This window comes from Malania oleifera, chromosome 5 (genome assembly GCF_029873635.1).
Source record: "Malania oleifera isolate guangnan ecotype guangnan chromosome 5, ASM2987363v1, whole genome shotgun sequence".
Lineage (NCBI taxonomy): Eukaryota > Viridiplantae > Streptophyta > Magnoliopsida > Santalales > Ximeniaceae > Malania > Malania oleifera.
The window spans coordinates 3010471-3038321 of record NC_080421.1 but is presented as its reverse complement, the minus strand read 5'-3'; the positions used below and the strand labels follow the sequence as shown (position 1 = coordinate 3038321).

At 38.5% G+C, this 27851-nt stretch overlaps 1 protein-coding gene across 4 annotated transcripts; it reads left to right on the top strand.

The window, feature by feature from the left end:
- Positions 1-27485, top strand: LOC131156614 (uncharacterized). Of its 4 annotated transcripts, none has more exons than XR_009137042.1 (5): positions 80-459; positions 12890-13585; positions 13687-13869; positions 26991-27077; positions 27206-27485. XR_009137042.1 is itself a non-coding variant. In XM_058110428.1 (4 exons), exons 2-4 carry the CDS (start codon positions 12899-12901, stop codon positions 27009-27011), a joined length of 891 nt encoding a protein of 296 aa, XP_057966411.1. In that variant the 5' UTR covers positions 1-459; positions 12890-12898; the 3' UTR covers positions 27012-27485. The 4 variants fall into 4 exon arrangements, 1 of the variants encoding a protein (XP_057966411.1); XR_009137041.1 differs by having other exon boundaries at positions 27183-27485; XR_009137040.1 differs by having other exon boundaries at positions 81-459; positions 27198-27485.
- The last annotated feature ends 366 nt before the right edge of the window (positions 27486-27851 follow it).

The following is a 27851-nucleotide window of genomic DNA, read 5'->3' as shown; positions in this document are numbered from 1 at the left end:
GCTCAAGTGCCCAAGGCCAAATCCCAGTGCCCACACGTGACACGGCCCACAAGCCACTGTCGCCACACAGACGCAGCTGACAGCACCCAGCCCCGCTCGGCCCCAGCCACTCCCAGCCCCATGCCAGCCCAGTCCCACTGTCCCAGATTCTCAAATTGCCAGGCTCCAGAGCACAACGAGCCCTAGCCCTATTCCGGCACGAAACCCTTGGTCTTCCACACTTCGAACCAGCAGGAGCCCTTCGCGAGTTCGTCAGGAGCTTCGTGAGTTCGTCGTGGACCCTTCGAACCAGCAGCAGGAGCTTCGTGAGTTGGTCTTCCACAGTGCGAACCAGCAGGAGCCCTTCGCGAGTTCGTCAGGAGCTTCGTGAGTTCATCGTCGACATTTCGAACCAGAAGGAGCTCTTCGCAAACTCGTTTTCGAGCCTTCGTGAGTTCATCTGCTTCGAAGTTCGAACTTGTAAGTCTTCTTCTTCTTCTTCTTCTTCTTCTTCTTCTTCTGCAGATCTGCTTCTTCCGCGTCTCTGTTATTGCATATTAGGACATTACATATTTCTACAGAATTTTCTGCTTCTACATAAACAAGAAAAGAAGGTAGGGCAATGAAAATTAATTCTTTCGCTGGCCTTTATAATTCATAAATTTCATCTTCTCTTTCTGTTGGATGTTTTGGTGATACATGACATGGCTTTAACCAACTGCGGAAGCAGCAGAATGTAATGAATCTCCTAGTGTGAGCTAGATGATTGGATGAATTTCAATAAGAAAATGGAGTGAATGAAATGAATGGATGAATTTCAATAAGAAAATGGAATGAATGAATGAATATTGAATGCAATAAAAACGGAAATGAAGTTACAGGTTGGCTGGTTCGAGAGAGCCACTCTCCAAAGAAACAAAGAAACAAAACAGATTCCCAATTCTCTAGCTAACCCCACTATTCCCGCTGCTCCCAGTTTTATACCAACAACTAGTAACAAAAGCAACAATAAAGAAACTAACTAGTCCAAGGACTCAAATGGGCTTTGGCCCAGCGCCCAGCCCCAGTTATCCTCCGCTCACACGTGCACGCACGGACGCAAGCTTCCATTCAATCTGATTCACCTCCTGCGGACGCCAGAGTTTCCTTCAATCTGCCTCACTTCCCATATTACGAAGAGTCATCTCGGTCCACAATATTTCTGCCCAAGACCCACACAGTTCACCCAATGCCAGTGTCTTCCCCACTCCTGTTAACCATAGGTGGCCTCCAACGTCCTCCGAAGACACTCGGGTCTTCCTCCTACCTTATTCGAAATCAAGCCATAGCAATACCCTCCCCTCAAAGCACCTTGCCCACAAGGTGAGGAAACTGCTCCTTCAACGTATGATACCACTCCCACGTTACATCTTCCTTCTCTTGCCCCTCCCATCGAACCAGTACATCTGTTGCCAAAATTTTCCCCCTTCCCTTAATGCGTCTCTTTAAAGTCTCAGTAGTCGTACAAATTATTCGAAAGAATGTACTGTCAATGGAAGAATCATAAAGAAAAATGCCTCGAATGACCATGCACAGTTTATATGAGTATGGGATTGAAAAAAATGCATTTTTTTATGGCTTCAAGCACCTTCAACGTCACTTTCCAACGAACATCCTTTGCTTTGTATTCCCAAGACTCGTGATGAACTAAAACATATTGACGAGAGAATATGACGAGCAATGACAAAATCATTTTCAAAACCTGCATGGTGAACTCTCGCACTGAAGTAGTTAATGGGCAATAGTTGTCATTCTGCTCGCGGTCTATTAAAAGAAATTTTGCAAGTTTTCCAGAAAGCAACCATGAGGCACTTCTTGTAACATTACAGCCGACATCAAATGTATTCGTTGCTAAATTCACCTCAAATATATTTGTCTTTAGAGCCACTACAGTCACATGAGATGGTGAACATTTCAATATCTTTGCCAAAATGCTAAAACCCATGGACATTACAACACTGCCATGCAAATTAGGTGATAATTTTTTGATGAATGTGCATACAATCCCTACCACATCAACCCACAATTTTGTTTCCATCTGGCCATCTGTATGAGTTTCCGAAACAAGCAATGGGCTGCCAACATTTATCAAATTAACACATACAACTGTGTTGAAGGAAACTAGATGACAAAGCAGATTAAGAGTAACAAGGACTTCCTCATTGCTATCAATATGAAGCTCTTGAGTCAGGCGAAGAAGCAGTACAAGCACCCCAGATTGAGCATACTCCCATGAGTCCCACCATACAAGAGCAACATTTTGGTCAATTACTTTCAAAACATGGCCATGTGTTTCACTAGGAATAATCAAACCTTCAACTCCAGGATCGTGCAAAGGCAAATGTGTTTCGGAAATTCCAGAAGTATTATCCATCAAAGTATTGCTGCTAATCTCAAACAAAGATGATATACCAACGGATTTATCTAGAAAATTATACACACATTCTGCAGGCCAAGCTCCTTCAGAGAGGGCAGATAAAAGGCGAATAAATTCCACAATCCTGAATGGGAATTCACCCTCTAAATTCCAAAGAAGGCAGTGAATAGGCCCATCAATGAAGCTGTCCTTGTCCCAAGACTGCACACAAAGTAACTCCTCTCCTTGATAAACGCTACAAAGGAGGTCCAGAGTCAACTTGAGGGTATTATCTTCTACCTGATGATTGATCTCATAAGACGCTATGAATGTAAAAACAAATGTTCTCATAACACTTTTGTAACCAGCAACAGGTACATCAAAATCCTCCAATACATCACTTTGAAGGATCTCAAGAAAATTGTTCAATGATGCTGCCTCAAAAACTTGACGAACCAAACCTATATGGTCAATCTCCATTAGAAAATTAATTTCCTTTTTTCCTGGAAGTGATGAAATTAAACACAGAAACACTGCCCATGTAAGAATTGAAGGCCCAGCTTCTTTTGTTTGAAACACATCAAAACCAGAATTTATAGCATCCAACTCTTGCATATCAGTCACAGAAGACACAAAGGAACCTTGCGTGAACGGTTTTTCATCATGAATCATTTGAAGAAAATTGCTCAGGTCCAAGTTTTCTATAAAGATAGGTGAAAGTCGAACTTTGGCATGATAAATTGACAGTACTACTTAAGTGGATACTGCCAGCTTTCCACAGTTAAATGACCCAAATATGATTCCCTTATAAATTGAGCATAATTTTTTCCATTGCTCACTATTGCAACTGCAAAATGACTCATAATAAGCAAGGAGAAGATGTCCAATACCAAATTTTCTTCTATCAATATCTCCTCAACCCACAAAGTGAACAAATCAACATCCATATGTTCAGGATGGCTAGAAGATAGAGGGTTCTGGAGAACACAAGTTGCCTTCCAATCCATTAGAAACCAAATTCAGTACCTCCTTTTTAATGGCATTGTTTTCTTTGGAGCAAATTCCATGATATAAAGCATGCATAAAAATCTGCCTGGTGCATTCCACCGCTAAAAAGGAACGAAACAATAGACTCACAGTCAAAGCTGTAAAAATAGCCTTCACGTCCTCCCAACAAAAATTCAGCAATCGCGCAAGCCAATTGCTCCTCTCCAGTCCCTTTCGACCAAACTTCTCAGAAATCTCAGCGAACTACTAAAAAATCTCTTCATATTTCTCATCATCTTCATCCTCATAACACCCTGTTCCCCCTTAATCCACTTCCTCAACTATCGAAACCTTTAGCAGGAAGCATAGTAGTCAGAGGCGCAAGGCGAGACGAGGCGCAAAGGGTCTTTGAAGCCAAGGCGTTCGCTTCGTGAGGCGCACAATTATTAAAATGTTGTAAAATATCTATTTGGGGTAATTTATATATGAACATATGAATATCTAGTGATATTAGAATTTAAAATGCCAAAACATTCAATAAAAAAATTGGAAATTTAATAAAATTGCCAAGATGAAGCCCAAAAGCATCAACAATTCAACATAGTTCAACATCAAAAGAAAAGAGTACAATAAAAGATTTCAAAATATAAAATCTAAAAATCGTCCTCAATCATCACTCATCACTCATCATCAACTAGGTCGGTGAAGATATCATCATCTTCCTCTTGATCATTAGAATTGTTTTCTCCAACATTTTTTTCCTCTTCCGTTTCCTCTGCACTATCCACTTGGATTTCATTCTCATCTACAAGTTCCAACATTGTGGTCCGACCCCTACCAGTGGTTGCACTACTAGATGAAGCCCTTCCTCTTCCTTTAGACGATGATGGCATATTTGTACTTATTCTTGATCTAGTGTGATGCGGGGGGTTATTTAGTCCAGCAGCTCTAGCAACAGAATCCCAAGTCAAAATATCATCTTCAAACACAAGTTCATCATCCTCATCAAAATCACCATCCATCCTACCAATCAACCACTCATTACTATCATCAATGTCCTTCAGGAGGATGGGATCAATGGCGTCACGTTTGTCGTATCGACGCCTCAGAGTTCGATTATATTTCACAAATACCAAATCATTCAAGCGTTGCTGGGATAGCCTATTTCTCCTTTTGCTATGAAGCTGCAAAAAGTTTAAAGTAATATGGTTAATAATGATTCTAAAAAGCAGTAGATTGGTAGTTCTTGTTCTTTAATAATTAATCCATGATATACTAGTGACTTACATGTTGGAATATGCTCCAATTTCTTTCGCAGCCGGTAGCACTACACGTGAGGCTAAGAATTTTCACAGCAAACTTTTGCAAGTTTGGAGTTGTTGATCCATATGCCATCCACCATTGCGCTGTTATAAAATAAATTTTAAATGAATACCTACTAGGTAAATAGCAAAAATAATTTTCAAAAATGAAGAGGTAGTACAAATGCCACTTTACCTGGTGCTTTTGTCTTCCTTTGTCTCACTGCCAAACTAATTCCAAAGACGCCACTAGCGGCATTGTATTTTTCCAACTCATTTGAAACTTTATCTTGCATTTCAATAGTTGGCAGTAACCTTCCAATACATTTGTACAAACCCGTCATAATTTCTTCATCTTGCAAAATGTTGGGGTTTGAATAGAAAAATTCTGGATTCAAGTAGTGTGCAGCTGCATGCAACGGTTGATGGAGTTGGCATCCCCACCTCGTATCAATAATTTCAAATGCCTCCTTGAATTTATCCTCTCTCTCACCAAAAGCCTTAGCTATGGCTTCCTTAGCCCTATCCATTGCTTCATAAATATATCCCATTGCAGGCTTTCTTTTCCCCATCAACCAAACGGAGTACACGAACAAGTGGACCTGTTAACTTAAGAGCATAGACGATGGTACTCCAAAAAGTAGGCATCAAAACAATAGTAGCTGCTCTTTTGCCAGCCGCCTCCTTTGCCCATTTAGTAGTATTCCAATCTTCAGAAGTAAACATCTTCCTCAAGTTATTCTTTTGAAGATGGATTGAACGAAGGGTGATGAAGGCAGTTGCAAATCTTGTAACTGCAGGTCTTAGCAACTCCTTTCCTCCAGTGAATTGTCTCATCAAGTTGACAACGCCAACACGATTATAGATATAGCCATTCAAAAAAATTGCCCTTTTCAAAGTTGCATGAATTGAAGGCATCTTCCCAATATCCTCCAAAATTAAATTAATGCAATGAGCAGCACACAGTGTCCAATATAAATGTGCCTCTTCGCTTCCAACAATCTCCCTGTTGAAAAATCAAGGAATGAAGCCATTAAAATATTAAAATAAACAATATATACACTATAGAAAGTAGTTCTAAAAATAAGTTCTTACCTGCTGCAACATAGTTTGACGCATTGTCAGTTACCACTTGAATCACATTTGATTCTCCAATTTCTTCGACCATCTCATCAAGTAATCTATACATTCTATCTGCATTCTTGACAATATTAGAAGCATCAATAGACTTGATGAATACTGATCCCCTTGGAGAGTTCACTAAAAAGTTGATTATGTCCTTATTAGCAACTGAATCTCTCCAACCATCAGACATAATTGAGCAGCCATATTTTGTCCATTCCTCCTTATGGACCTTCAACAACTCTTTCATTCGACTGACTTCCTCCTTTAGGTAAGGAACTCTCACTTCATGATAGCTAAGTGGCTTTATTCCAGGACCATATTGTCCAATCGATTCAAGTGCCACTGCAAAGCTGCTTAAACGTACAGCATTAAATGGTATCCCCGCATCATACATCCACCTAGCAAAATCTCCCATTGCCTTTTTTCTAAGTTCTTTTTTGCACGCTTCATTTATTGATGTTTGCTTCATCTTCCCTTCTTTCCTAGCTTGAATCGCTTTCTTTGGATCGGGAGTAAAAACCAAGTCTATAGGCCCCTTCTGTTTTGGTTTCTTCAAGTTGGATTGGTATGATCTTTTACTTCCATCACTAGTAAACACTCTCTTGCCACGAATGTCAATTTCTTGAACTTCATCTTCTTCATCTTCATCGTAATGATCTATATCATCAAAGTCGGGCAATAACTCATTTTCCTCCTTTTCCATATCTTTCTTCAACATATACTCTTTAATCTCCTCACGTACATGAGCAGGGCACTTAGAGCATTCTTTCACATTTCGAAATCCTCCGACAATGTGTTGTTTTGCTTGAAATATTCCTCCCCTTGTGACTTTAGCACAAAAATTGCAAGTCAAATTATTTCTATTTTTTTGATCCTCCAAATGTGCATACTTCCATTTAAGATTTTAGACTTGGTATCCCGTATCCTAACTGAAAAAACAATGCATCATATATTTAAAATTTAAGACTTACATAATGCATTTCCAAACAAATTAAAACAGTACCTAAATTTCAATAAAAAGAATAAATGTTATGTATTAGTTATAATTTATAAACTTACATTAATTAAACTAAATATTATAAATTAAAAAACAGTAGCTAAATTTCTGTAAAAAAAATAAATATTATGTATTAGTTATAATTTGTAAGCTTACATTAATTAAACTTAATATTATAAATTAAAAAACAGTAGCTAAATTTCTGTAAAAAAAATAAATATTATGTATTAGTTATAATTTGTAAGTTTACATTAATTAAACTTAATATTATAAATTAAAAACAGTAGCTAAATTTCTGTGAAAAAAATAAATATTATGTTATTAGTTATAATTTATAAGCTTACATTAATTAAACTAAATATTATAAATTAAAAAACAGTAAGCTTACATATAAAGAAGAAGAAGAAGAAGAAAAAGAGCAGGCAGCAGTCAGCAGCACGCAGCAAGCATGCAGCAGGAAGAAGAAGAAAAAGAAGAAGAAGAAGAAGAGAAGCAGCAGGCAGCAGGAGCAGCAGCAGCAGAAGAAGAAGAAGAAGAAGAAGAAGAGAAGAGAAGCAGCAGGCAGCGGGACGCAAGCAGCAGCAGCAGCAGAAGAAGAAGAAGAAAAAGAAGAAGAAGACTTACAAAGGTTCGAAGGCTTAAAGACGATCTCCAGCTGGTTCGAAATGTTGAAGGCGACGTGACGAACTCACGTCGTGCTCGAAGGCAGTCAGACGAGCTCACGACTGCTTCGAAGGCAGGCAGACGAACTCGCGAGGGCTCCCGCTGGTTCGAAACGAAGTTGCGCAGGTCGTGCTTCTTCAAAATGTCGAAGATGAGCTCACGATCCTGGTCGAAGCTCGAAGACGAAGTCGCGAAGGCTTCCGGCTGGTTCAAAGGCTCGCAAACGAACTCACGAAGGGCTTTGAAGGGTCGAAAGGGGCTAGGGCTCTGTTCGTTTGAGTCGAATGAGGGGTAAGAGTCTGGCTTGGGCTATTTGTCTCCTTTAAATGGCTTAAAAATACACAAGGCGCGCCTCACTGCGCCTCGCGCTTCACTGCGCCTCGTCTCGCCTGGGGTCGCCTCTTGCAGGTCGCCTCACCCCACCTGGTATGAGGCGGCAGACTCATCGCCTCACTGTGCCTTGCGCCTGAGGCGCGCTTTTAACTACTATGGCAGGAAGCAATTTCAACCCTTGCAAAAACTCCATTATAGGGGGACTCTTGAACGAAGACATTCCTAAAGCCCCCATAGAACTCACTTTCGAGACACCCGCTGATGACTTCATCAGGGAAATCAAACCAAACACAAGATAGTGAGATTTTATGTGATTGCAGCCCTAGAACAGGCGCGAGAACCTCGTCTTTTTGGTCTCAGCGTAGCTCGGTGACTTGGCGAGCGCTTCTAGGGTTGTGAGTTGGTTTCCGTGAGCTCGCATGCGCTTTATCAGATTGACATCTTGATGAAATCCCTTTCCGCAGATCTCGTAGAAATGGATGTGCTCGACAAGCGACTCCATAGCGTAGAGCTCCACGATTTCGCACTGATCGTCACCGTCCATCTCATCAACCGCCTCCTCGTTGACTGCCTCACCCTTCATCGGAATCTTGTTTAGAGCACCGGAGGAGTTACTGATAAGTTCGCAGAGGATGATCTCCGCCCGGAACGCTAATGTCTCTGCCTCTGCTTTGTCTATAATGTGTTGCTCCCCATTGAAGCTCTCACGGTGTTGGTATCCGAACTCGTGGCTTGATGTCTCTCCTGGCCCTTCCTGGTCAAGTTTCTGCTTGTTGAGAAGCTTCACAGCATCGAAGAGAGCTCCCAACAGTTGAGTCACGGTGATGAGTAGCTTTTGCTGTTCGGCTTGAGTGATTTGCATCTCCTCCTGAGCTTTCTAATGCTCTTCTTGTGATCTCTTTAGGGCAGCAATGGACTCCAACATCTGGTTCATGCGAGTTCCCTCTCCCATGGTGGTCGGAGTTTGGTTCTGATACCAATTGTAATGAATCTCCTAGTGTGAGCTAGATGATTGGATGAATTTCAATAAGAAAATGGAATGAATGAATACTGAAGGCAATAAAAACGGAAATGAAGTTACAGGTTGGTTGGTTCGAGAGAGCCACTCTCCAAAGAAACAAAGAAACAAAATAGATTCCCAATTCTCTAGCTAACCCCACTATATCCGCTGCTCCCAGTTTTATACCAACAACTAGTAACAAAAGCAACAATAAAGAAACTAACTAGTACAAGGACTCAAATGGGCTTTGGCCCAGCGCCCAGCCCCAGTTATCCTCCACTCACACGTGCACGCATGGATGCAAGCTTCCATTCAATCTGATTCACCTCCTGCGGATGCCAGAGTCTCCTTCAATCTGCCTCACTTCCCAGATTACGAAGAGTCATCTCGGTCCACAATATTTCCGCCCAACACCCACACAGTTCACCTAGCGCCAATGTCTTCCTCACTCCTGTTAACCATAGGGGGCCTCCAACGTCCCCCGAAGACACTCGGGTCTTCCTCCTACCTTATTCGAAATCAACCCATAGGACAGAACTGTCCGTGGTTGTAATCTGTGCTAAATCAGTTGTTGTATTAAATTGGGTATGTTCTGGTTTATATACGTACATGTACGCAGATGCAGTATGCCTGTATGTACAGACATGGTCTCTTTCAGGATACTTCTAAAGACTACGGATATTTCATAACAACTGATATTTCACAACTCCCTATCCAGCATAAAAATCAATTTCAATGTTTGCGTTGAGAATTGATATCCATTTAAATTATATCATAGTTTAGCCTAACATAAGGAAAGAAAAAAAGTATACAGGCATGGCACTAGATTTTCAAAATCTGTTTAAAAAAAATGCTGAGTAGATTAGTGGGGATTTTCTCAATCCAGCACTTGTGCAAGCACTCGTTCTAATTATCAAATGAACAGAAATTCTTCAATATTGATTTCTTCAAAATTTCATGAACATTATATGTATGCATGGTGCCATATGCGTAAAATGGATGAGGAGTCATATTTAGCCTCACTGCCTTGGCTTCTGGGGAGCTTTGGTTCCTTAATTGGCAGTGGTTCAATGTTATGTGGGTTGTGCCAAACTACCTTAGTTCTCTTGTTCATGGCAGGAAAGGAGAGGATCAACAATAAATCGAGGAAGGTTTAGGCTGTGTGTTCTTGTGTTTCTGGAGGGAGAGGAATGATATTGTTAGATGGATAAATTGCATGGGAAGAAAGTTGAAGACATTGTATACACTGATTTGTTGTGAAACTTTTACCCTAGGCCTCCATTTTTGGTTGGATTCTTTTGATAATCACCCCCTTTTTGTCTGGTACTACGTCTTGGCCTGGTGCCGTTAATACTTCTCAACGCAATCCATTACCTTTATTTTTCTTTTACATGCTTCTTCCTCATTGTTCTACCTACCGCGAATTCATTCTGCAATTAGCACTCATGATAAGAGTATACTCCAATGCTTTGAATTAAACAAGACCTCAATTTATATTGGGTGATTGCTTTAAATTAAATCTGAACGTTGTGTTTAAATGCTATGTTATATATAAAGTACTCTCAGATGCTTTGTAGCTCAATCCAAGACACCCATTTTCTGTTTCCATTTGAAGTTCTTTTTGGGGTTACCTATTGATTGCTACTGTTTAATGTAATTTATTTATGTTTAAAAAAGTTTTGGTTAAACTCATTTTACCCAATATTGGTTACCTTTTATATTAATCTATGAATTATTTTATTGTGTGGTAATTTGTTTCTTTGAAAAATTATGTCGAAATAAATTATTAATAAAATTATATTTGAGAATGGCGGATTATTTGCCCATCCGCCATGAATTATCTGACCCAAAACAGCCTAATCCGCCACTTAAATGAGTCTAATATGAATTATGATTTTTTTACCTGATAATCTGCCTTATCTGTTACGGATTATCCGACCCGATCCGCTTTGCCAAGTCTACACTAAATAGATCCTAATTTTATTATTTTTATTTTTGGTTATTTATCGACACGTCTAGACACGCTTGTACAGAGGTCGACATGCTCAGGACACGTTTTCCAACCAAACGCCGCGTTTCACTTCCTTCCTTGGGCTATGCCACCCCCCCCAAAAAAAAAAAAACAAGGCAGAAGAGACAAGCAGGAGCTTCGTCGAAGCCCTAGCTTGACTCTCAACCACATCCCCCCCACTCCTTGCCGTTGAACTAGCCTCCCAACCTTCTTCGCCGGACATATCAGACGTCCTACCGTCTTCTCTTTAAGTCCGTTGAAGGGTTGAAGCCTTTTCTTTCTCGAAGGCTCGAAGACTCTTCTTTGTTCAACATGAGCCCCTCCGTCCTCCTTCCGACCCTCTTGTTTATCTACTTAACCTATTTTTTACTAGTTCGCACTCACAGGAACCATATCACGTGTCTTTGCTAGTCTGATTATGCAACTTTACCCACCCCCCATGTTTTTGTACCATTGTTTTTTCAAAAAATTAATGGTTGATGATATTGGTGTATTGATGTCAACAATTTAATACTAATATCAAATTATCAATACTATACTTTTATCATGTTGTGGAAGTATGGAACTTGGATTGCTGTTGTTGGTCTCTTGATTCTCTTGTTTAGTTGCTACTTGCTTAACATAGTTAACTTGATAAATGGACCATAATATGACATTAGTTACAAAGTACTATAATATTAGTTTGTTTTCATTTTTTTAATTGCTTGTGATTAGATTGAATTAGTTTGTTTTCATTGATGAATGATGAATGTGTTTTGAGTTCTTCAATATGAGTATTGTTAATTATTATACAACAATAACAACAAACCAAACTTAAGTCCCACAAGATGGGGTTGGCTATGTGAATCCCTTTTCGCAAACTTGTGGGATCATGGACAATTTTCTTTGACAAATTCAGAGTTATGAAATCCTTACTCACTATCGCATCCTATATTTTAGGTATATCCTTACCCCTTCTACTACCCTTAACAGTAACTCATTCATCCTCACAGACGTGCTATTTGACCTATGTTTTAGGTGCCCAAACCATCTGAGCCGCCCTCCCCTATCTTATCTTATATAGGAGTTATGCCTAACTTATAATGAATGTGCTCATTCCTTAATTTATCTTATATAAGAGCTACGCCTAACTTACCGCGAATATGCTTATTTCTTAATTTATCTTTTAACATTATACCACTCATCCATTTTAGCATTCTCATCTCAACAACTTTTATTTTTTGGATATGTTGTTTCTTAGTCGCCCAACATTCTTATACATATAACATAGCTGGTCTTATAGTTGTTCTATAGAACTTCCTTTTTAATTTTAAAGGTATTTTATGATCACACAACATGCTCAAAATGCTTCTTCATTTTACCTAACCTACTCTAACTCTATGCATTACATCTTCTTCAATTTCCCTTTTAGCTTGTATAATAGATCTAAGGTATCAAAATCTACTAGTGCTATTGATTTCTTCATCATCAAGTTCAACTTTGTCTCTAATATTCCTCTTGCTATGTTTGAAATTACATTTCATATATTTAGTCTTATTTCTACTCATCCTAATACCTCTAGATTCTAAAGCTTCTATTTAGTAATTCTAACTTAGATTCTACTCCACCCCTAATTTCATCAATCAAGACAATATCATTTACAAACAACATACATCAAGGAGTCTCATTTTGGATACTCCTAGTAAGTTTATCCATCATTGGAGCAAAAAGGCAAGGGCTCAAAGCAGATCCTTGATGTACACCTATTGTGATTGAAAATTTCCTAATCTCTCCACGTGTAGTCCTAATGTTGGCCATTATTCCAACGTACATATCCTTAATAACATTAATATACCTACTGCATACACCCTTGTCAATGATTTCATAATTCATAATTGAGCATGAATGATGTCTATTTCATTTAAATTGAAGTTACCTCAATTCAGGGTTTATTGGTGTTGAAATTGCACGTCTTACCTAGCCCCAAAAACAAGTAAAATTTTTATTTGAATCTCTTTTAGTTTGTTTAGATCTGGTTATATTTGATTTGGAGCCATCTTCTTGCTGAAAAAAAAGGGGAAAGAATTTGAGAAATTGGTATTTGAATCTATATCTGCAGTATCGTAACATGCTGCATAAAATGGAAGCTGAGGTTGATCACTATAGGGTTTTGGGATTACCTTCTGGTGAGGAAGGGGCAAAGCTCTCAGAAAAGGAGATTAAAACAGCTTATAGATCGAAGGCTTTGGAATTGCACCCGGACAAGAGACCAGATGACCCAAATGCTCATGCAAACTTCCAAAAGCTTAAATCATCTTACGAGATTTTAAAGGATGCAAAAGCCAGAAAATTGTTTGACGATCTACTCCGTGTCAAGCGTGAACAACAGCACCGCCAAACTCAATATGATTCCAAACGCAGAAAGATGGTGTCGGATCTTGAAGAAAGAGAGCGAGCGGCCTTTGCTCCAGACCCCATTGCAAAATCTCGAGAAGAAGAAGAAAGAATTGCTAGGCAGCTCAAGGAAGAGATTGCAAGAATCAGAGCCATGCATGCAAATAAGTCAGCATCTAAAACACCAATCTCAAAGAAAGAGACTGCAGGTGTAGGAAAAGAGAGCAGCAGGGTTGGCGATGGGGGCGGCTTGGATAAGGAGAAGGTACTCAAGGTGTCGTGGGAGAGGGTTGGTGAGGACTATGATGCTAAGAGGTTGAGGGAATTATTTGAGAAGTTTGGAGGGGTTGAAGATGTAGTGATCAAGAGTTCTAAGAAAAGAGGTTCAGCAATTGTTGTTATGGCGTCTAGAGATGCAGCTGTGAGTTTATGATTAGATTATTGACTATATTTAAAGTATATTGATTGTTGGACTAAAGAGTTTATCTACGGCTAATGTTAGCTGTCTATTGTGCTTGATAGGTTGCTGCCACAGGGAACGTATTGGGAGATGTTTCGAATCCTCTCCTTGTCCTACCTCTTCAACAAGCTGTAACAAAAGAAGTTCCTAGTGTCCCAGAGTTTGTGGAACACAATCACTTGAATAACCTTGTTGGGGCTGGATATCAAGCATTTGAAGATTCTGTTTTGAAGAAACTCCAAAAGGTTTGAAATTTGTTGTGTGTTATTCTTGATTCTTTGTTGGACCTGGTACCTTATAAAAAATGACTGGTTTAATTTTTTTTTAAAGAGGTTTTAGTCAATTATCTAAAAATATTTTTGCAGTATCATGTTGAGAGACTCTTCACTGTAAGCATAGTGGCTAATGGGAAAGTCTGTAATATAAATTATATATTCGTACATGGTCTTACAAGAGATAGTGATGTCTTATTGTAATAGAGTTTCAACTTCCAACTATGTAAGAGGAATGCATTTTTTGACATTGAGAGGGTTATTAGCATCAAATGCAAGGTAGGGCTGCATACTATAGATCCACTGCCCCTTCCCTAGATCCCTGCATGCCCTTTTATTGCATATAGTAGTCTCTACTAGTAGATTGGTATTACATGGATATATTATGCAGGTAGAAGAAAATTTGAAGGAAAAATGTGTTAAATAAAATTAGAGTAGGCTGGGTATAACGGGGAAGTGTATTTGGTGTGTGATATGATCATAGAATACCCTTAAAATTAGTACCATAGTCACCATGTGTGTTATATGGATAAGAATATTAAGAGTATAAAAGAACACATCCAAAAAGTAAATGTAATTGAAGTGAGAATGTTAACGTGGTTGAAGAGTACAAGAAATTAAGACCATAGGGTGTCCCCGGGCCATAAGATCACTCATTTATAGATGGATTTTAGTGTTAGAAAATGTTGAATAACTGGGTAAAAAGGAAGACCTAAACTCAGTGATAGGGTTCTCTCTATTTATAGTATATGTCAAGTACAATAGGAATGACCATAATACCCTTACTAACTCACACTTTACAAACCAAACTCAAACAATTAATAATAATGCTAAATGACTAAATAATCATTAACACTCTCCCTCAAGCTTTAACATATATATCATATGCTCCTAGCTTGTAACAAATGAATTTCACATGAGTACCTTCCAAGGCTTTAGCGAACAAATCAGCAAGATGAAACTCTTGACTTCACATGAGTGGTTGTAATGAGGCTTTTGGACAAGTTTCTCTCGAATAAAATGACAATCAACCTCAATGTGCTTTGTCCGCTCATAAAAACAGGGTTGGAGGCAATATGAATAGCAACTCAATTATCACATATAAACTCCATAGGTCGAGAATGTGGAAAACCTAGTTCTTTCAACATGTTCTTTAGCCAAACAAGTTCATATGTAGTGTGCACCATAGCCAAACAAGTTCATATGTAAGATACAATACTCGGTTGTGGATCTTCGGTTGGAAGGTGACTCAACCCAATCTGTATCTATACGTCCTTAAGTATGAGTGCGACTCCAATCCTGATATAAAAGACATCTCCCTAGTGCACTTTTAAGATATCTCATAATGTGAATTACTACATTCCAGTGATTTGTTCTCGTGGAATCGAGAAATTGACTTACAACACTTGTTGCAAAGGATATATCTGGTCGGGTGACTGTAAGATAAATCAACTTTTCGACAAGTATTGTATACCGATTTGGGTTAAGCAACAAATAACCCATATCTAACATTAACTTACTATTGGGATCCATGGGTGTATCAACCAGTTTGGATCCCAACAGCCTCGTCTTATTGAAAAGATCAAGAACATACTTTCTGTGTGGCAACACAGAGAAGTACTTCAATGGTCCCAAGTCCTTGGTTCGGAACTTACTCTGTAGGAAAAGTTTTAGGTCTTGGATGCCTCGTTTATCATCACCAGTGATCACAATGTCATCCACATACACAATAAGCAAGATCTTGCCGTATAGAGTATGACGATAAAAAACAGAGTGATCTTCTGCACACCAATGAAGGCCAAACTAAGTACTATAGCACTAGAACGGCCAAACCATGCCCTTGGTGATTATTTTAATCCATACAATGATTTCTTAAGTCGACATACTGAGTCTAACTCCCATTGAGCAACCAACCCAGGTGGTTGCTTCATATATACCTCCTTATGAAGAACACCATGTAAGAAAGCATTCTTCACATCTAATTGATGTAAAGGCCAATGACAAGTGGTGACTAAAGAAATGAATAGACGTACTGTGGCAAGTTTAGTGATCGAAGAGAATGTGTTTGAATAATCCAAACCATACACTTGAGTATAGCCCTTAGCAACAAGGCATACCTTCAAACGAGCCACGAAACCATCAGGATTGAGAACTCAAGGAATAGTATGGTGTAGATTCAAAGAAGATGACATTAACAAAGACAAAAAATCGATGTAAAGTAGGACTATAACATCGATATTTTTTTTGAGTATAAGAATAGACCAAAAAGATACATTTGATAGCATGAGGATCCATCTTATCTATTCTTAGAGTTAACTGATGGACAAAGGACACACAACCGAATATACGAGGAGGAAGGGTGAGCAAAGGAGCCTTAGGGAAGATAACTGAATATGAGATTTTACTGCCAAGGACAGAGGATGACATTTTATTGATGAGGGAGCAGCACAAAATCACTCCAAAAAACTTTGGGGACATTCATTTGATACAATAGGGTACGAGTGTCTACAAGAATATGTATGTTTTTCCACTGTGCAGCCTTATTTTGTTGTGGAGTGTGGGCACAAGAGGACTGATGGATCATACCAGAGCTAGTCATATAAGTACTGAATTGGGTACTAAAATACTCCTTAGCGTTATCACTATGAAGTATCCGGACTAGCATATCAAATTGAGTCCTTATTTTGGGAACAAAAGAAAAAAGATATCAAAAAACTTGGAACGATCTTTCATTAAATATAACCAAGTCATCCTAGAGTAATCATCAACAAATGTAACAAAGTATTGAGACCCTAACTTTGATGTGACATGACTAGGACCCCAAATATCGGAATGAATTAGCATGAAAGGACTAACTACTCGTTTGTCAGCATGAGAAACAAAGGGAACACGATGATGCTTGCCCAATTGAGAAGACTCGCACTCAAGATTAAACACAGGACTCAATGTAGGAACTAGCTGTTTCAACTTGTCCAAGGATGGATGGCCAAGGCGACGATGGATTTGAAGTGGTGTAGCTGCGACTATGCAGGCATAGGTGGACAAGGCAACTCAAAGTAGTAAAGTGTAGCGACCCTCAATTTCTTAACATAAAATATGACATAATAAATAAAATGGTCAACCCGAACCTGTGGGTAGCGGGGACACCTGTCAAACACAGCGGAAAACCTAGCAGCAGTAAACATAAAATCTCAAACATTCAATCATAAAACATAATGCCAGAGCATTCTATACATCCTCACATACATCAAAATATCTATAGGGTCAAACACAAAATAACTCTGACCCTATTACAAACTCTTACCCTTCTCACAGAGTAATCTCACTAGCTCAACGGCGGCCCTGACCCGCCGGTCTCTCAGGGGTTCCTGAAAAATTAATTAAGTTTGGGGGTGAGACACTTCTCAGTAAGAAAAAACAAACTAAATACAGCTGTGTGGCAACATGAATATTTAATGCATTTATACGTATACAGTACATTTCATAATTCTATAAACATTATCATATCGTACTGGGTAAACATATATTTTCACATCTGTTAATAAATCATAACATACATAAAATCATCTGTTATAATTGTCGTACTAAAAATAAACCTAGGATGAATAGCTAGCTGGTATCATGTATTACCTCCCATGACGGGTTGTGCAGCCCGAAAGCGGGACCTGACAATGGCTGGTCGATCACTGTCGAATCAAATATGTCTGTAAGTACGATGAGCCCGCCACACCCTGGCTCGGACTGCCAGGTGGACGTCCACACTCTACTGAAAGCCACATCGACTATCCATCTCCCACCCTCTCGTGGGACGGTAGCACTAATAAGGCCTCGTGCCAAAATTAACCTATAGCTACGGTACCGAGCTCCTGGTCTGAACTAAACTAACATCCTGGTTGTGAAAACATATAATACATGATCATACGTAACATCATTACGGCCTCGTGCCGAAAACATAGATACGACCTAGCGCCGAAATCATACATATGGCCTCGCGCCAAAATCATAGTAAATATGGCCTCGTGCCAATAATATAAATACGGCCTCATGCCGATAGCATAAATACGGCCTCATGCCGATAACATAAATACATGGCCTCGCGCCAATAACATAAATACGATCTCGTGTCGATAACATAAATATATGGCCTCGCGCCAAAAACATAAATACGGCCTCGTGCTGATAACATAAATATATGACCTCGTGCCAAAATTGTTTTAGGTATATATATACTGAAAATACATCATTTATCACATAATCGTCAAAACCATCACAACATAACTCATATTTTCATAATACCTGAAATCATGCTTGGTTCGTAAAATCTTTCACCTCGTAATACATTTCACATAAAATAATATTCATGCCACACATATGCTGTTAAAAGTCATACTTCATATTCTAAAATTGTGAATTCCTTACATCTCATACATACATATACATTTTAATCATCATAACAGTATTTTCCCAATCGTACATTTCATTCGTAATACACAATATAACATATGCTTTTCTGAAAATAAATTTACTCATAATCAATAATAATTTGTATGAAAAATTACTGCTTTAGTTTATTCCCTTACCTGACTATTGAAAAATTCTTTAGGACCCAAATCTTACGTCCTTAGCGTCCGAAATTCAACTCCTGAAATTTACATTTTTCCCCAGATTAATTAATCTATTTCTCCAAAATAATACTCATCTAACCTTCCTTAGGTTCCATATACCTCAAATTAATATTTAAACTATTATTTAATATCCCTACTTAATTTTTCAAATTTTGCCTGCGGGTCCCAAAATTACACCCGCGGCGCTCACCCGAGCCCTAAATTTCAGAAATCCTACTTCAGTCTTAGATGCTTAATATTTTAGCATTTCTAAATTAATGCTAATTAATTAAAAATAAGTCCTTTAATAATCGCCGCACCCCAAATTTGGGGTTTTGGCCCGACACCCCCACGAGAATTCCGTCTCACTAGACTTGTAGAGAATCATCTCTAGATTCTCGTGGTGGTGTCCGTTCGTCAATTGGACTTATATTTTGCAAGAAATTAAAGAAAAAGGGAGAAATGACTTATCCCAGGGAATACGCTTACACCGCTCCTACCACTGATCCGCTTCGGTAGAAATGACGGCAGCGGCGAATGGAGTCCAATAGTATCTTCGGATTTTCGATCGGTTGAAAATCTGTCACAAAATCAAGGAGAGAGGGAGAGAGAACGTGAGGAGAGAGAGAGAGTTCAGAGAGTTGCATGAGAATAGAAAAGAAAAGAAAAGAAAAGAAAAGAAGAAGAAGAAGATGAAAATAATACTGCGCGTAAATTTAGAATCCACCTGAAGCTTCAAGAAGCTTCAGGTGGTTATAATAATAATAAAAATAATAATAAATTTAATTAATATTAATAATAATATATTTTATAAATAAAAAAAAATAAATTTTAATTAATTAATTTTTTTTTCTTTTTCTTTTAAATTCGATTAATTAATTAGTTAATTAAATATTTATTTATTTATTTATTTATTTATTTTTTTTGAAATCAATCCACTAATCTTTTATATTTCTTTTTGGGGTTTTTACATAAAGTCCACGAGCCTCACGTCCTGTGCCAATTGTCTTTCTTGTCTTCAGGTCTTGAATAACCATAGAATCAGGAAAGAATGTAACGGAACAATTTAGTGACTTTGTAAGCTTACTAGCTGACTTGAGATTGAAAGGAGATCTAGGAATGTATAAAGAAAAATAAAGAGAGATGGAGGGAGTAGAATTTACTGTTCCTATCCCCTTAACAATAATAGTGGAGCTATCAACAAGGGTAACTTGAGGTAGATTTTTAGGATATTGGAGATCAGAAAGGAAGTTTGTTGCACTTGTTAAATGGTCAGTGGTAGTAGAATCAATAATCCAAGGACTAATAAGTAGGATATCAGATGACATACAGACTGTAGGATTAACTTTATGGGCAAAAGATGCAATGTGATAAGATTCTTTTTGAGATGATTGATACTGTAGAAACCTTGAATACTCCTCCTCTGATATAGTCACAGCACGTGGTTCACTCAAACAAGTGACTAATGAAGGAACCATACTTTTGGGATTTGCAAACTCTGTCCCAACATTCATAAACTCAGACCAATGGCCGTAAGATTAATTGCTGGAACAATCAGAACAGGGTGACCAACCATGAACAAGTCATAAATAAATCAGTACAAGACTGCCACAGCACCAAGAAACTCAGACACAGCCCAAAGAAAGCAACTCACAGCACTGGAACAATTGGAGAAGTGGACCACTGAAGCTACCATGGAGAAATCACCAACTAACTTATATAACACTGCCACAGCCTCACACAAACTGCTTATGAGCACTGCCTCTGCTCCATGAAAGTCACCAATGACTGTTACTAACACCGAACAACAGCTAACGAATTATCACGATTGTTTGGTCACAACAAAGATTGGATCTTTGAGCGAAACACGTGTCCAACAACTTGATATTTTGATATATGGAAGGAATTGGAACATTGAATAAAAAAAAATGCAGCAAATCCCACTGTTTTAGACCCAATAAACTCAATAACCATTGATAAACTGCTTCAAGAAGCATCAAACAATCATTCCTTGGGTGCTGCACATGAGCAATTAAAAAAGGTGAGATCTTTGGGCAAAAAACATCATGAAAAAATCCAATAACGTGTTAATAGAGAGATTGATCACTGCTGGATCATTTCAGGTCAAAGCCATGCCTGAAAGTGGCTTCATGTGCTGGCACGTGGGGTCAGCCCTGGCAGCCTTCCTCTGGTTTGTTGGACACTGCCTGGAGGTGGGATTTCAGTGGGTGGCATATCGGCAGTGTCTGTGGGTGACTACGGTGTTTGTTTTGTCAAATTTATAGTGGATTTGATGTTCTTGAACGGGCAGTGTTGCCCAGAAAATTCCTGTGACTGGTCTGATTTTCTGCTGTTGCTGGCTGTTTTCTAGGGTTATAGTATCACTGAAAAATCTTTTATGATGATAGGCATGCAGCGAATTTTGGGTTTTAGGCTTCAGTTTTGATGGTGGTGGTAACACTTATGGTTTAGGTTTCCAAAATTCTCTGATACCATGTTGGATAATTGGGTAAAATGGAAGACCTAAACTCAATGATAGGTCTCTCCCTCTATTTATAATATATGTCAAGTACAATTGGAATGACCATAATACCCTTACTAACTCACACTTTACAAACCAAACTCTAGCAATTAATTATACTGCTAAAGGACTAAATAACCGTTAACAGAAAATATAGGCCTTGTGTGACGCCCCGATTTTCATACCATTTTTTTTCTCCAATAAATAATAAATATTAATCAAATATTGGTCACGTCAAAAACTTGGATACCATTTAAACATAACCCGACCCGAAGTGGGTTCCGGGTAAACAGTCATACAAATAGCACTAACAGCGGAAGGCAATATTTATAAACCATTCAGAATACAAATAACCAGAGTTCTAACCATCCATATATATATATATATATATATATATACACATATCTAACACATCCCCAAAAATCAACCATAAACTCTAGGGGAATCATACATCCTTAGCTCAAAACACTCACCTTGTCTATCAGGGTTCCAACTCCTCTTTATCTTAGAGCTCTATCTCCTGGTCTGTTACGATTTCCTAAAATATTAGATATTTGGGTGAGACACATCTTAGTAAGACGGAATAAATTATTTACAGTGTGTGGCAATAAGAGTTTCGTTATATCATAATATTCTTATTTCAGTGATAATACCATCCGAGAAAAATATACAATTTATACTCATAATTATATAGATATAAAACACAAGCTTTTATAAGTTTTAATTCCATTTTTCAACTCATTCGCATGCAACCCATATTTATAAACGAAAGCTCCCGGGGATAGGGGAGATTACACGCTCATACATGTAGCTCCCCTCTGCTCTGATATTGTTTATAAGCCTGCCTGATTAACTCAGGCATGACTACAACTGATGCTTATCAGAGCACTCACCTTACTCAGTAAGCTCTTAGGCGGAGAGTTCTACTTCGCCTTATTTATTTATGTTATTAAACTCACACTCTTTCTTTTCTCATTTCCATTTCATCATCTAGCACATGAGTGTTCTCGGTAACCAATACATGTGCGTCTGCAACTCATGACTGCCCTGAGGATATTCTCCACGCCATGCTTCGCCCCATGGTTGATCGAGGTTGTGCGGCCCGAAGGCTGGATCTAATCCGCGGTACCCGGTTAGATCAAAATAAACAATCCATATACCCATCTGTAGTACGAATGACCTGCCTAACCTTGGTCCGGACTCCAGGGGCCAAAACTACCCTTCTCACTGGCTCATTCGAGTGTCACGCCACACTCTCCATGAGACCGTGTGGTTGCACTTATTATCCGCTAGCATTGGTATCGTGCTTTCTATCACAATCCATCCATCAGGGTTCTCATTTTCACATTTACACATTTACATTCTAGTATTCCCATTTCAACATTCACATTTCACTATTCACAATTCATTATTCACATTGTAGTATTCGCATTGCAATATTCACATTTCAGTATTCATATCCCAACATTCACATTTTCATATTCTCATTTCAATATTCACATTGTAGTATTCACATTTCCATATTCACATTTCAATATTCCAAATTGAGTATTCGCAATAGGTTCTCATTTCACGTATTTCAACTTTTCTCAGTATAAAACATATCATTATTTCATACTACCACATTTATCATAGAAATCATTTCTTAATCATGTTCCATCTTTTTTCCAGTACACATCCATGTTTACATATTTCATCATTTCTTAGAAAATACTCTTCGATATATCAGTTTTTCATTGTTTCTCAATAAAACAATTCTCTTATCATTATAGTTCAGTATATAAACATCACTGGGTTTCTCTTATATTCTTTTCTGCACTAAAACATTTCAATATGTGTTTGTCTCATATTCTCATAATTCACCATGCAGTTCACGCAACTCAGTTTCAAACATGTTCTCAGTATAACTCATATGTCACACAGTTTGGTCTATTATTCATATCATAATATATACAGTCAAAATATCATATCACCATTTTCACATATTTATTCAACCCATAATTTCTAAAATACAGCTATAATTTATTCCCCTTGCCTTACTTACTGAGAGATCCACTTACACCCTAAATCCTATGTTCCACGGCGTTCGTAGTTCAAAAACTTGAAATTCACATTTCCCCTAATTAATCAACTCAATTCCTAGAACAATTCTCATTTAGCACTTCTTAGGTTCCGAATACTTCAAATAATTCATTAAACCCTAAAATACTTTACTTACCTTGATTTTGGGATAGTGTCTGGTAGGGGTGAGCAAACGGTCAGTTCGGCCAAATTCGGTTAATTAACTGAATTAACCGAAATTTTCGGTTAATGAGAACTGTTAACCGAACCAACTAAATAGAGGGGCCTCACTGAACTGAACCTGACCGAATTAATTTGAAATTAATTAATAAAAACATAATATAATTGTAGATTTTTTTTACCAAATATTAATTAACATATTAACAAATTAACATATACTAATTAACATATTGACAAATTAGCATATACTAATTAACATATTAACAAGTTAACATATATTAATTTATATTTAAATTTCAATTAATTATTAAATCAGTTATTTCGGTTAACCGAATTAACATTCCTCTTAACCGAACCGATTAACCGAACTTTGTAAAACCATAACTGAACCGACCGATCTTGTGTTCTTAACCGAACCGAACTGACCAATTTCGGTCGGTTAATTCGGGTTTCCCTGAATTATGACCCCTAGTGCCTGGGACTCCAAATTGAAAATCTGCCCCGATTAAGTTACAGAAAATCTTCCTACGAATCTCGTGGCGGTTCCTGATTGTTAGTCCCGGCTATAACGAAGCCGAAATCGAAGAGAGAGAGGAGGATTGAAACCCTCGAGAGAGAGAGAGAGAGAGAGAAAATGAGAGAAATTACGCTGAAAATGACCCGGGGTCTATTTATAGGTCAGCGTTCGTCGACGAGTTAAAGTGATTCGTTGACGATCCCAAGAAGACACTTCGTTGACGAGGAGGCTAGTTCGCCGATGAACCTGAAATTCCTTGAATCTCGGGAGGCTGGTTCGCCGACAAACCCCCTGACTCTCGGTATCTTCACGTCGACGAGACACGTGTACTTCGTTGACGAGTCCCATAGGGACATTTGTCGACGAAGACCATTGATTCGTTGATAAACCCTTGCTGATCTCCCTTTTACTTTTTCCTTTTCCTTTTCCTTTTCCTTCTCTTTCATTTCTTTTTCTTTTATTATTTTCATTAATTAAATTTTCCGGGCCTCTACACCTTGTCTACTTCCTCCCGTCGAAGTCTTCATAATTCACCCATAAAGCTGTCTTCTTCATCTCTTTTTCTCATCTTGCAGGAGTTCTATTCCTGCTGCTCTCTTCATTGTTGCTTGGTCCATCTGCATCTTATTTCCAAGTCCATTAGAAGCTTCATGACCTCAATCCTGCAATAGATACCCCCAGGAATTTTCCTAAGCATTTAAATCTGCTCTTAGCCGATCTCAACACATCTGCCTGCTGCTGTTCTGGATCTGCATGCAAGTTCCCCGTCCATTAGCCCAGCCCTAAGGCTCAGTCTGCACTTTGGCATCCCAAACTCTTGCCCATGGAAGACTTTGCAATTCCCAGCCTTTGCCTGTACTCCTCTATCATAGAGAGTGCCCTGATCTCCAATCATCCTCTATATCAGAGAAATTAGAAAACTTATCTTGCCCTCCATCCAGGTCTTGGATATCCCTAGTGGCTGGTAATTGTCCACCCTCACCCATTTCCTTTAATCCTTCCATGTCCATTGATTGTTTTGCATCTTCCTTTTTCTTGCTTCATAGTCCAGATTGGAAGTGGTATCACATTAGGCCTTTACCTCTTGACTCTGCTGAATGGACCGGCTCTCTTCTTCAATACTTTCTTCGAAGTCATCCTTGCCTAGCAGCGTAAAGTGATTTTTGTCCACCTCTCACCTGGTATTGGCTCTAAACTGGGTGATCTGAAGAAGCCCCTTTCCCTGATTTGGGCTTATTTGAACATTGAGTCTGAGCTGTGCCTAATGTCTTGCCCATCTCCTGCCAATTAGTGGGATGGATTTATTGAGTGCGCATCAAACTATTGGAATTAGTCTTGCTCTAGTGGAGTTCTTAATCAGTTGCCATTTGTTTGTGATCTCATCCAAGGTGTAATTGAGCGTTGACCTCCCTTCTTTCCATCAAAATTTTCCTATTGGTACTAGCCAGTGTTTTAAAAGGCGTCTTGAGGCGCGCCTTGATGCTTTTTGGGCCTAAAACGCCCGAAAGCGTTAGTGGAAATGCGTAACTTCTAAAAGGCGCACGCCTCAGGGGAGAAGGCGTACGGGTGTAAAGTCTCTCCTTTTACACCTCAAATGCCAAGGCATACACCTTTCGGGATTCTTGGTTTATAACATAAATTAAACAGGGCAGAACCCAGAATGCATCGAAAGCCCTATACTCCCTCTCTCCCACGAAGCTTCCTATGTTCTGCTCCCTCGACGAAGCCTCCAGTGAGTCTTCTTGACAATAGCCTCTGCTCTCTCTCCGACTATTCCTCCAACACCTCCTCTCTCTCCGACGACTTGATTGCTGCTTCCAACGATTCCTCCAAGCTTCTCGTCTCTCTCCAACGAGTCGACGTTCCCTTCCAAACTCTGATCTGCCTCCGACGACTCCTTCTGAAGTATTTTTTCCCTTCGATGAACCCTTAGGAGCTGTCGTCTCTCTGCAGCGACGCTATGCAGTCTGTCGCCTCTCTCCACGACCCTCTTACCCTTTCGGTACTCTCTGCCACTGTGTTGGCTGCAGATGGCTTTTAGAAATTAGAATCTTGAGACATTTTTAATTTGACTTTTTCTTATGGCGCATGCTTATTTTTTTAATATATATTGTTTGTGTTTGTTAGTTAAAACTTAAAATTGGCCTATATGATATTTAAAAATTATGTTTTTTTATTTTTATCTATTATTTTAAAAAATTTCACATTTTTTTATTATATATAAATTGATTTTATTTATTAATTATTTTAAAAAATATAGTCCCAAGATGCTTACGCCTCGACGCCTTAAGGCTTACGCCTCACCTTGCCTCGCGGAGGGTAAAATGCCTCGCCTTACGCCTTTGCCTTTTAAAACACTGGTACTAGCCTCAATGCAGAAGAAGCTGTGCTGTCGACTTTGACATGTGTAGTGAAATCAGCACATGGACAGCACGTTGTTGTGCATTTGTTTGTTATTTGTTGTTTTCAGCCCCCCTTTTTTCTTCTCTATTTAGGATTTTGCTACATGTTTGAGAGAAAAATTGCCCATTTCACATGATTTGTATATCAGTTATTATAGATGATTGATTTTCACATTTTTTAATTATATATAAATTGATTTTATTTATTAATTATTTTAAAAAATATAGTCCCAAGATGCTTACGCCTCAACGCCTTAAGGCTTACGCCTCACCTCGCCTCACAGAGGGTAAAACGCCTTGCCTTACACCTTCGCCTTTTAAAACAGTGGTACTAGCCTCAATGCAGAAGAAGCTGTGCTGTGGACTTTGACATGTGTAGTGAAATCAGCACATGGACAGCACGCTGTTGTGCATTTGTTTGTTATTTGTTGTTTTCAGCCCCCCTTTTTTCTTCTCTATTTAGGATTTTGCTACATGTTTGTGAGAAAAATTGCCCATTTCACATGATTTGTATATCAGTTGTTATAGATGATTGATTTTCTGTCTCAATTAAAAAAAAAAACAATGAATAAAAAAAATTATATTTGAAAAATAAGATGTGACAGCGTTACCGTTTGTGCTCATGCTATTGTGCCAATGGTCGTCACACACAGTCAAGTTGCTTGATTGCTATAGCAAATAATTATGCTTCCTTTTCACTGGATTACTTTGGTTTAGGTCACAGCAGATAGAGTTGCGTCTTCTAATGCTCCACCTTTGACCAATTATGTTTTCTTATTTTCTTTGATTATTATCATTGCGGTGGGCAGGCAGCAGGAAGTCAAAAGTAACGTGCAGAAACATGGAAAGAGGTTTCCAAGTGTACTCCAGAGCTAATGATCTCACTTGATCCTGAGGTAGAGCAAATTTTATGAGTAGCATTCCCTATTTGTGCCCTCTTTGCATTCTTATTGTTTTCTTTATACACCTGCTTTTCTCTATTCTTTCCCTGACTTCTGAAGATTGAGTTGTACTAGGACAACAGTGGATGTTCAAACCTCTTGACAAGCATGCTCCTATGCCGCTCGCAAATATGAATGCTTTATACCCCCCCATGGATTCACAATGATCCAGTCTAACTCTCTTTTGGTGGTTCTGTTGTAAAACATGTTCTACTTTAGTAATATAATCTACTATAGTCCAGTCTAAATTTGCTTACTGGATTTAAGTTTTTTTTTTTTTTTTCTTTTTTAAATAAACAGTTATACTTTTTGAATTAGATATTCTGTACAATATCAATATATAGTTTGAGATTGTTTAGCAAACATTACGAGTTATATTCATCATCTTCTGTAGCTATAGAACTTGAATATAACCCTAGTTCAAAAATTTCAATATCAAGCTTTCCCCCCTTATTTTTTGTGTCAATAGTATTTAGTCATTTATCAAACTCACGTTTGTGCAGTAGTGCTTTCTTTTGTGCCAATTAATATTCTCACAACATGTTTGGTTGGCATGAGTCAAGGTTGGATCGGAATTGTATTTCTAAAGGAATTGTAATTCCAATCCCAATTCCTTTCTGCTACTTAACCAACATAACGCTAATTGCTTAATCTTTTGTAAGCAGTATTCCACTTGCCCATTTTTATTCTATTCCTCCATTCGCGAACCAAAAATAACATGGTGAAGCT